At 36.5% G+C, this 10244-nt stretch overlaps 1 protein-coding gene across 1 annotated transcript; it reads left to right on the top strand.

Moving 5' to 3' along the window:
• Window positions 1–350: 350 nt before the first annotated feature.
• Window positions 351–7628, top strand: LOC113225849 (integral membrane protein DGCR2/IDD-like; the record flags this gene model as incomplete). The annotated part of the gene is made up of 2 exons (XM_026458299.1): window positions 351–499; window positions 7387–7628. Coding segments are annotated over 2 exons (353 nt in total), but the record flags the coding sequence as incomplete, so codon positions are not given.
• Window positions 7629–10244: the final 2616 nt, after the last annotated feature.

Here is a 10244-nt window from a genome sequence, read left to right as displayed (position 1 = left end):
CCTTAATTCATACCCAATTGTTAGGTTCGATTATCTTGATAAAACTAGTTTACTAAAGTAAACCCTCTACAATCTAATCTGGAAAGGTATAGGTATACTTATATAATAAGAATGGGTGCTTTCATAAAAAGTTTCTATCTATAAAGGAAAATTAAAGACATAATAAATAAAACACAACTTATTTATTTACAAAAACAGAACACTAGATACATACACTTTGTATAACTGCAGCAAAAAAAAAAAGGGACAATAACTCCGCAGTGTTTGAAAAACGCAGTGCTTTCCCAGCTCTGATTTTCATTTACTAGTTAGATTCCACCAGTCATTCTAACAAATAACCTTGTCGGCAGCGTGCGTAGAAGAAGAATGCATAGACTGGGAAGGCAAGTCGGTCCCACACGGGCTCCTGTACGTGCCGGGCCCAGGGGTTTGCTCACTCTGCGTGTGCTACCACTCGGAACCCATGTGGTGCAAGGCTATCTACTGTGACCCGCCTTATGTAAGTATTAAAAATCTTAGGTACACTCTTTTAAGATGCATTATTACAAACATAAACTGTTTACGACGTATTTATAGTCGAGTCAAAAGAAAGAGCAATTTCTCGGATTTGTAAAACGAGCGCAGAGCAACATTTTAAACTATTTCGTGTTCAACTGTAATTAACTACGAAAGTAATTTAAACTACGTATTCTGAAATATTGGCCATTACGCGGATTCTATTAGCATATCTTAGTAACTCAGATAAAACGCAACAGCGCAGCACGAATAAAAGACCAACCACAGTGTGTCGAATCGGACTAAGCTGGTCAGAAAAAGATAAATATTCATGTAAAAAGAGCAAAAACGATGTTTAACGCAAGCCATATGCGCAACGTCTCTTTCGCTCTATGCATAGACATATTTTTTTAACCAGCTCATTCTGATTCCGCTGTTATAACTGTTACTCTAGTTAACTACGTTAAAAACACAGTTCAAAGTCAACGTATAATGATGTATACCATTAGTAAATAACAATTATAAAATAAAATAAAAATCTTTTATTTCGGACCACAGTAATCCATATAAATTAGTAGGTTAGTAACATAACAACTTATAACTATGTTAGTTATTAGGGTTAGTAATTACATAACTAAAATTAATAAAATTAAAAATAAAATGAGACTGTCGGCTGTCCAAGCGGCTCACCGATTCGCACGCAGTATATGCAATTCGGTGAACCTCTGGAAAACTGCTGCATCCATCCTGTTTGCAATTAGCTTTAGGATCTTGTTATTGCTTCCCCTCACCCTTTGTACCACCATCAATTTTACTTCTTCTGTATGAGAGTTGTACGATGATACATAAAGATTTCTCAAATTGAAATCTATTTATTATTTTTATGATACACACCTGTGTAACCTTATAAAAGGGTTACAAGAATGCATTTTGGAGCATTGTAAGAAAGAAAGAAATAACATTTATTCGGCTATTCACAAATGGGGAAGCGTGGGGGAATGGGAGCCTACTAAGGAAAATTAATAATAAGTCTGCAATTTTTATTTTTATTACTTATGAACGTACGTTTCACATATCTGGGTACTAGATAATCACAGAAAAAATATGAAACAGAAATAATAATATTTGGTTAAAAAGAAAAAACTAAAACATGTAATTCGCTCCCATTACCCCACAGTTCGGGAAATGGGAGCCGTTAAGAATCCCGTATGTCAAATGGGAGCCATTATACGTAATCAGTCTGAAAAAAAATTAAAGTAACAAAATGTATAAGTTAAAAAGTAATGAAAATAAACAAGAAAGAGTTACATGAATATCCAATGAATATTGCAATGGGATAAGGAGAACCAAATAGCTCTCATTACTCGCGTAACATCATAATTGAAAAGGGAATAAAACAGTAAAAACATTTCTATTTTTATTGTGATTTCAAGCATAACTTCTAAAAATTGATAGATATGGTGACATATCTAGTGTAAATACAATGTATACTAAAGACATTCTAAGAAGATCCTTGCGACAGTACATTTGACGTTTGTCATAGAGATGAGGTAAAGTCGAGATTTTTATTATAGTGTATTCGATATTTGAAGCAAAGATTGTCTGTATAAAAGTTTGAATTATGATGATCGTCAGATGCAAATTTTAATTTAGATTTTCTCATTTCTGTCAATTTATAGTATCTATGCATTTTAATGCTTACCTGGGATGATGAAATTTGGCAACCTTTATAAGCGCGGACCGAAAAACACACAACCATCTCATACGACTAAACGGGGTTCTACGGGAGCGACGGGACTCGAATCTTGTCGAACGTTAACGAAGACATAGGAGTGCCGTTTGCACAAATACGAGCATTGGGAAAGTCCAGTTTTACACCGCTCTCATTACCTACGGGCTTCCAATATCCCACGTTCCCCTAATATTAGAATATAATAACTAACGCAAGACCTTTGAAATCACAAAAAGAAGATAACAAATAGATTAAAAACTAAAGTACACAATAACTAATTCAAACAACGTTTTGACCCGCAAGTGAATGTAAATTTCGAGCGTCATACATTTTTCGAAACATACCAAAACCTAGTTTAGTTTTACAATACATAATTTGTTTCATATTGTATTACATATTTATTTAAGACTTTCACATCACATGCAGCTTCCTGTCATTGTCAACATCGTACTATATTCCCACTTAAAACCATTGAAATAAGCACTATCAACTTCTACCGGTCCACACTGAAATAAAATTTATGTTCTGAAACACAAAGTTGTATTTCTATGTGGCGCTTAAATTACGAATAACTTGGAATTTTCAAAATACCTCCGTTCACTACACCGTTTTATTGTTATAAACGAAAACTTGGAGTTTATGTTATCGTCTTCTTACTTCTTGTACATCTTTGTAACTATTGATACAATATAATAAGAGGAAGTAGAGCAACTCCCGCCGTAAATATCATTTCACTCACTAATACACTTCATTGAGAATGACAGTGACAAAAAGCAATATTGTGATGCAATTAAAGTACTGAAAATTGTGATAACTGCGGTTTCTTACTCAACGAAGATGTTTAAATGCTGTTTTTGCAAACAAGCCGACGTTTCGGGCCCTTTGGGACCTGTAAAGGGCCCGAAACGTCGGCTTGTTTAATAAAACAAATGTACGCGATTTAAATCCGGAAAAATAGTTTCATTTCTTATAAAAAGATCTTACAATAAACAAATAAAAGGATCTGTACGAGATTGATTAGACGACACTTGGCTAGGAAGTAATATTATTTAAGAGCTGTATAAGTAAATATAAGACTTTGGAGCAAGTAATAATGTTAAAATGTCGCAGTGGTTGAAATTTACCAAGGTGCATAATTTTAGAATATAAAAATTTTATCTTTAGTATGTGAAATAACTTCTGTAATCTGTCGAAATAAACAGTTTAAAATTTAAATTTTCTTAAATCAACTAACCAGCGTAGATCTGTCTCAATCCAGTACTATATTAGTCTTAATGCAAAACGACACTAACCAAAAAATTACGATATCCTTCACGGAGTTACTCGAAACCACTTTATTTTTGTTTAACTGTAAATTGTTGGCTTCACTGAAAATCAGCGTAACGAGATGTTTCCCTACGTCTCGTTACAAATAAGCTGAGTGGAGACCTTTTTGGTACCATCTTAAATATAATACTGTTTTATTTTAAGTAAATGTTACAATAAGGTTATTTTAATTTTTGTTTTTACGTTCTATTTGTATTATGGTTACCAAATAAACTATTTTTCTTTCTTTCTTTCTTTCTTAAATTGTTTCACAACTCAGCGATCTCTGTCACTATAAAAAAAGTCAGTATCGCGCTGTCTCCTATACACACTCCCCTTACACAGCATAACGTCATTACGTCATGTAGCAAATTCTAGACAAACAACGTACACGGGGGTTTTTGCATTATAAAATTCGTGCTCTCAAACCCAAGATGGCGTTAAACATTAAAAAAAGTGTTTTTTTTAATAGTGACGTTGTCATTCTCAGTGTGCTATAAAAGCGGAAGTAGAGCAACTACCGCCTGTTCGGCGCGTAAATGTAACTTCACACGATGCGTAGAGTTGTTACATTTTTATTATCGCTCTTATTGCATGACTGTAAAGATTTTTCTGACTGTCTCATGACAGCTCCGCCACCAATGAGGAGGTTTGATAGTCGGCTTAGAGTCGGCGGCGCAGCGGTGGCAACCTTTAGTCGTGCGGAGGGCAACGGGAAGTGAGCGTGCCTACAGCTCCGGTACCTACCTGGAAAATAGTGAGGGTGCTGTACGTGCACCCGGGGAGCCACTAGCCTTACAGAGCACCGGATGAAGTGCGTGTAAACGTGCTGATACGGAGTTAGTACCTGACTTAGACAGTCACTATGCGAGCTCGCTTGCACAGGTCGTAGTGACCTTCCCGCATAACCAAGAGGTTGACAGGGACGGGCACTATAAACAAAACTTATGTAGAAAGATATGGGACAGTCTCATGCCGATTCAGCGTTAATAAGTAAGGTAACTCCTTAAAATACCTTTGCAATAACTTGCAACTACCAGTGATCAGAAGGCTAGCAAGTACTTATGCCAAAGAATAAGTTTGGCCGTCCAAAATGGTGTTGCCCAAATGCATGACCAAAACGAGACTAACCCAGTCTGTTCTTGATCTTGCGTCAGTACACCTGATCTGCCGTCCGTTAACTAAAATACGCCTAAGTGATAAATGGTGATATATCCGTTCTAAATAGCAAAAGATTGAGCACACAATTCTCTTTTAAAAAGTTAAAATTAGTTAACGTATTCGACTATCGCGTTTTAGTCAGCGGAAAGCAGTGATCTTGATATTGTAGATTCAGACTTGGTGTTGATCTTGTGTCAGTAAACCCTGGGACGATGCAACCTCTTTCATCCTCATTCCACCTTTTTATTACCCTTTTCTCTGGTTCCTGGCCATCTATTAATAAATTTTGAATCGTTCTATAATTGCTTTTCTTCGTCATTCTTACTTTCTCCATTCCGTCACCACTCTTGACAAAATTTTCGAAGGATTCGCTCTGGACCTTTTGGAGGGAAAAGTGTCGTTTTTATTTTGACTTTCAATTATTTTGTGAAATCTAGTTTAAAGTGGAATAGGATAGTGTTATTGTGCCTTAATCGAAGATTAAAACCCGAAATTATACGAATCTCAAACTAGAATACCCGTATCGGCCCGTTTTAAGGAATCCCGAGTCAATCCAAGCACGCCGCCTCAAATTGCCTATCCTCTTTGTGGCGGCCATATTTACATAAACATAATTTACAAAGTGAAACCAAAATGAAGAAAAGAAAATGAAGAATAGGCTGTATGGCATTATGCCAAAGCCGTTAAAACTGTACTTAAAAAAAAATTTTCGAAGCGAGCACACGTGCTCGACATCAAATCAAGTTCTCCTAACTAACTTTCTTTTTACCATGTCTAACGTGTATGTTATTTGAGTAGGGACTGTTTTTATATGATTGTGCCTGTGTTTATATCGTTATTTTGTTTTGTTACAGGCTTTACCTTTACCTTTCTTCTTTTTCCTGGTCTTTACGTATTCCTATTTTACAATAAATGATGTGGACCGAGCCTTTCGTTTCATTACTCAAAACTCTCGCCCAGAACGCCAGTGTGGTAAGAAGTAAGAATGACGAAGAAAAGGAATTAAAAAACGATTCAAAATTTCAATGTAGGTGGCCAGGAGCCTGAGAAAATGGTGATAAAAAGGTAGGACGACGATGAAAGAGATTGCATCATTGGTATTGGTCTTGGTATCGCAGTTCAGTCGTCTATCTCGCATTTACATGCACACAATACTGAGTTTGGGCAACACTAATCCATATAGTGTTGCCCAAACTAAATAAAAATAAATATAGGGATAAATAACTTTGCCTCCTGTGCATATGACTCAATGTATACGATCTGCGATAAAAAAAATTATCTTTAAACCACGCATTAGTAACCTCAATGAGGCAACAGACACTGTTTCGAGTCCAGTCTGATCGAGAGAATTTTTCTTTATGTTTGTTCATGTGTGTACCAGTAATAATAGATGAAATAAATGTTAAAAAGTTTGCATTTTTTTAATATACCTACTGTGACGGTGTGACCTCCTTACATCTTTTTATCGCCTTTCTCCGGTTCCTGGCCACTCGTATTTAAATTTAAATTTTGAATTGTTCCATTTTGAATTGTTCCAATTGTTTTTTAACTGCCTCCGTGGCCGAACGGTTACTATACCGAACTGCCACGCAGGTCCCAGGTTCGATTCCCGGGCCGGGAGAAATATTTGTGTGACCTACATTTATTTCTCTCGTGAGTTTGGGTGTAATTTGTGGTTGTCTATGTGTGTGTCCATGGCACCCGCGACACAGGGTTTCCCTAGTGCGGGGCTATGTTGGGTGTGTGCGTTATTATTATTATTATTATATTATTATTCATTTCCTCACATTCTGATTTAGTTCGTTCCATCGCCACTCCCTGCTCGATCGCGGCAGCGAACACGTCTTCTCTTCTTATTTTTTTGAGCCGTTTACCAGTTACCAAAAATCTCTTGTACGATAAACATTTTAAAGAACATAAATATTTATAAAACTGGATTTATTACCACAAGTTTCTTACCTCTTTTGAATTCTGAACGTCAAACTACTAAGCAAGATTATGGAGGCGCGCTGGCTGCGGAGACTACTACTCTCCCGACAACATTATAATCAACAGAACTCCACCAGCACCAGCAGCACCCTCACACTACTATATTATTATAGTCTGTCTTTTTTGAAGATAGAGTAAAATTACAAATGCAGGGTTTCCAGTTTTCATAAAATTTTAAATAGTTATGTAGTTGTTGTCGATAGTTTTATCGATAGATTGTAAAAGAAGGTAAATCTTTGCCGAAAATGGCTGAATTGTGAATGTACCGATATTCCAATGATTAACAATTGCGTTATTGCCTTCTTTATTCTTATTGCGACAGTTAGCCTACTAGTATCGAGGTCAATTTTTATTACATACATTTTAACAAAAAATAAGCGGATTTGATTGTCTATATTGAACTAAAATAAAAAACTTTAAAATATGTCTCCTCTTTGATTTTTCATAAACATAGTCCTAAATGCAGTGTATGTATGTATGATGAATAATGGGTCGATGATGATTCAAATGAAACAAGTTCGGCTATTCATTCTATAAGCGTGGCCAATATTCAGTCGATAGTCGATAGAATGTTTATCGTTTGCAATCACTGGCTGCTCTCAAGCGAGCAACACTTTTGCGCAATAAACTGTCATTTTACTCCGTCTTCAAAAAACAAAGACTATAGCTTTTATTGAATGCTTAAAATAATTCTTTTCCGGCAGTTCTGCAAGAATTTCCGCAAAGGCGAGAGTTGCTGCGAATTCGAATGTCTCGACCCTCCCGGAGAAGACACAAGGTACCAGGAGAGGCAGAGACTGCGAGCCCTCATCCTCTCGGGCAACTCATCAGCACCCCACGTAGCGCCCTCTGTGGAGCTGAAGGCTGGCATCAGTTTGCTCGCCATGGCCGTAGCTAGAATCGTATGAGACTTGTAAAATATAGGTTTTAAAATTTGTGGATGGATATCGTTGATTGCGAGTGACTGATGCTTTGTTAATGGAAATAATACCTGCCCGGGTTTCCACGAAAAGGGTAGAAAAAAATATGTGAAGTAAATAGGGTTTTATTTTTATTTTAAGGGCTAAAGAAGCGCTGCAGCGCCACTGTCATGACATTAGCGATGGCCGATTGTTACTAAATAAAACATCGAATAAATCGATAGTTGCACCTATATTCGATTTTCAATTTAATCGTCTTTATAGAAAAATAATCGAATATAGTTATTACTAATTAAATTTCCGGTGTCTAAAAAGAGGTCCTCTATACTATGGAACGGAATCAAAGAAAAAACGATCCTATTACCTATTTAGTACCAATCGATCCTGTAACTAATTTAATATCTAACAATCAATCCTATTACTTTTGCGATATTTGATCAACAACCAAAAAGTGAAGTGTAGTTAGTAACTAATTGATATCAACCATCGAATTATTTCGATTATGTTTATCGAATCGAATAATTCGATTGTTTTTAGTAACTATCGCCCATGGCTACGTGACATGCGCGCGCCTTTTTTGCAATAGTAACAATTAATGAAGTAAGACGTAACGAGCGGCTGCCACACGATGTTTTCAAGTTTAAGTATCTTAGGTATTTAAATATTTGTCAATGTTTTTCCGCTAAACTAACAAAAGAACAATGTAACATGATCTTTAACTATTGTATACCTACTGTTGTTATTCATATGATCACTTAGTTTTGTTAATGCGAGTTTACCAATATTTTTTGAAATTTCACGAACCAACGAAATCAAATCAATCAACGTCAAGGAACTAACCACTCGGGTAGCGGTCAGTGTTAATCAATCAGGATTGATGAGTTTCGTATTAGTAAAATTTTAAAAAATATTCAAAAATGGCCGCTGCAAAACGAATGGCTGAAAATAGAGCATGAGGAATACGTTTATCAATATTAACATGTTTTGGAAAGATTTCGCAATTTAATATTCCGCTCAGGCAGAATCGAAATGACGTCACACAGAAACATCTCTTTTGCAGACCTCATTTAAATGTACATTTGTGGCGGCGAATAATCGCAGAAAAGAAATAAGAAGAATAATTTTAGTACTCGAATGGTATTCAAATTACAGCCTTATTCTATTAATCATAGCAAGTACAAGGTGAAAGTCTTTGTCTACTTTGTGTTGCCAGCTTACGGCACTATGACGTCTTGGCTCTCTATTGGCCTCATATCAAGGTCAGTTAAAGATGTGTTTTTCTGAGATTAAACAACACATAGCGATGACCTACGGCTCTGAGACATGGTCACTTATCACTTACTATGGGCCTCATAAGAAAGTTCAGCCACTCAACGAGCTATGAAGCGAACAATGCTAGGCATTTTTCTACGTGATCGAATTAGAAATGAAGAGATCCGTAGAATTAGTAGAATTATTTTGAAGTGGCAGAGAGCTTTTGAAACTGACGGCCGTTGAAGCAGAAAGGTAACCGATGGGTGCACGTCGCGTCCGACCGGCTAGTATGGCAATCTTTGGGGGAGGCCTATTTTCAGCAGTGGACATCTCCCGGTTAATATGATATGATAATGATAAACCGACATAGCCCAAAGAATTGTCAAATATAAGCAGCAATGGTCGGAGCACATTGCTCGCAAAACAGATGAAGAAGAAACAGTGCGGGTAGGCCGATTCCGCATGCTTAAAGGTGGTTTTCCACCGACGAGGCGAGACGAGTATTGAAATTTGTATGCGAAAATTTCAATGTCTCCTAGCCCATCTTCGATGGAAATAGTCTGGACTGAGGAGGATGGGTGAGGCGAGAATTGAAATATTTGTTGATGTAACATTGAACCGTATTGCTGCCTACGTAGAGTATTATACTCTGCAACGGCAACACGATTACTTGCGCGTGCTCGCGCGAGATTGAGGGGTATGTACGATTTGAGATTTAAAAAAGAATAGATGATTTCATCTGATTCTTCTTCACTTCAGCCGCGTATTTATCGCTGATCAGCACTGAATCTTGACTATCCATAATCACAGTGCGAGTAATATTATTAATTTAATTAAATTAACGATTTTTAGTGAAAACAGGCCGGCGAGATATTAATTCTTGTCTCTCCTCATCTCGCCTCGCCGGTGGAAAACCACCTTAAGAGTGGTGTTACCTAATAATATCTTGAAACTTCGCTCTAAGTGACAGGATTGCGATCCTTGTCCATCAAAATAATGTAGTCACTGTTTATGTCATCAGGCGTTATATCCTTTCGTTTTCATTGTAAACCTTGTGTCCTCCAGCTACGGTATATTTGAATTTAACAAACGTAATAAACTTTTGGACCAATTTTATGTAACCAAGTAGCAATCATATATTTTATTTCTCTATAATTTCCATGTTCAATGTCGCGTGTCCACTAGGCTAGATTTATAGATAAAGTAACCATTATAATTTTGTTTAATTTTAACCGTTAGATTTTTTCGTAAATAAGTGACAATTTCATAAAGAATCGTAGTTTTTGTGGATATTTCTAGACTACAAAATGTCTAAATGTTACCTGCGTTTCAAAAGATTTACCTACCTAGGTACTTGGTGCTCGATATGTAGGTACTTAGTCGATTAA

This window comes from Hyposmocoma kahamanoa, unplaced genomic scaffold, assembly GCF_003589595.1.
Source record: "Hyposmocoma kahamanoa isolate Upper Pololo Valley unplaced genomic scaffold, ASM358959v1 176228, whole genome shotgun sequence".
Taxonomy (NCBI): Eukaryota; Metazoa; Arthropoda; class Insecta; order Lepidoptera; family Cosmopterigidae; genus Hyposmocoma; species Hyposmocoma kahamanoa.
Note: the sequence above shows the minus strand (reverse complement) of the source record. Positions and strands in the feature narration are given on the sequence as shown.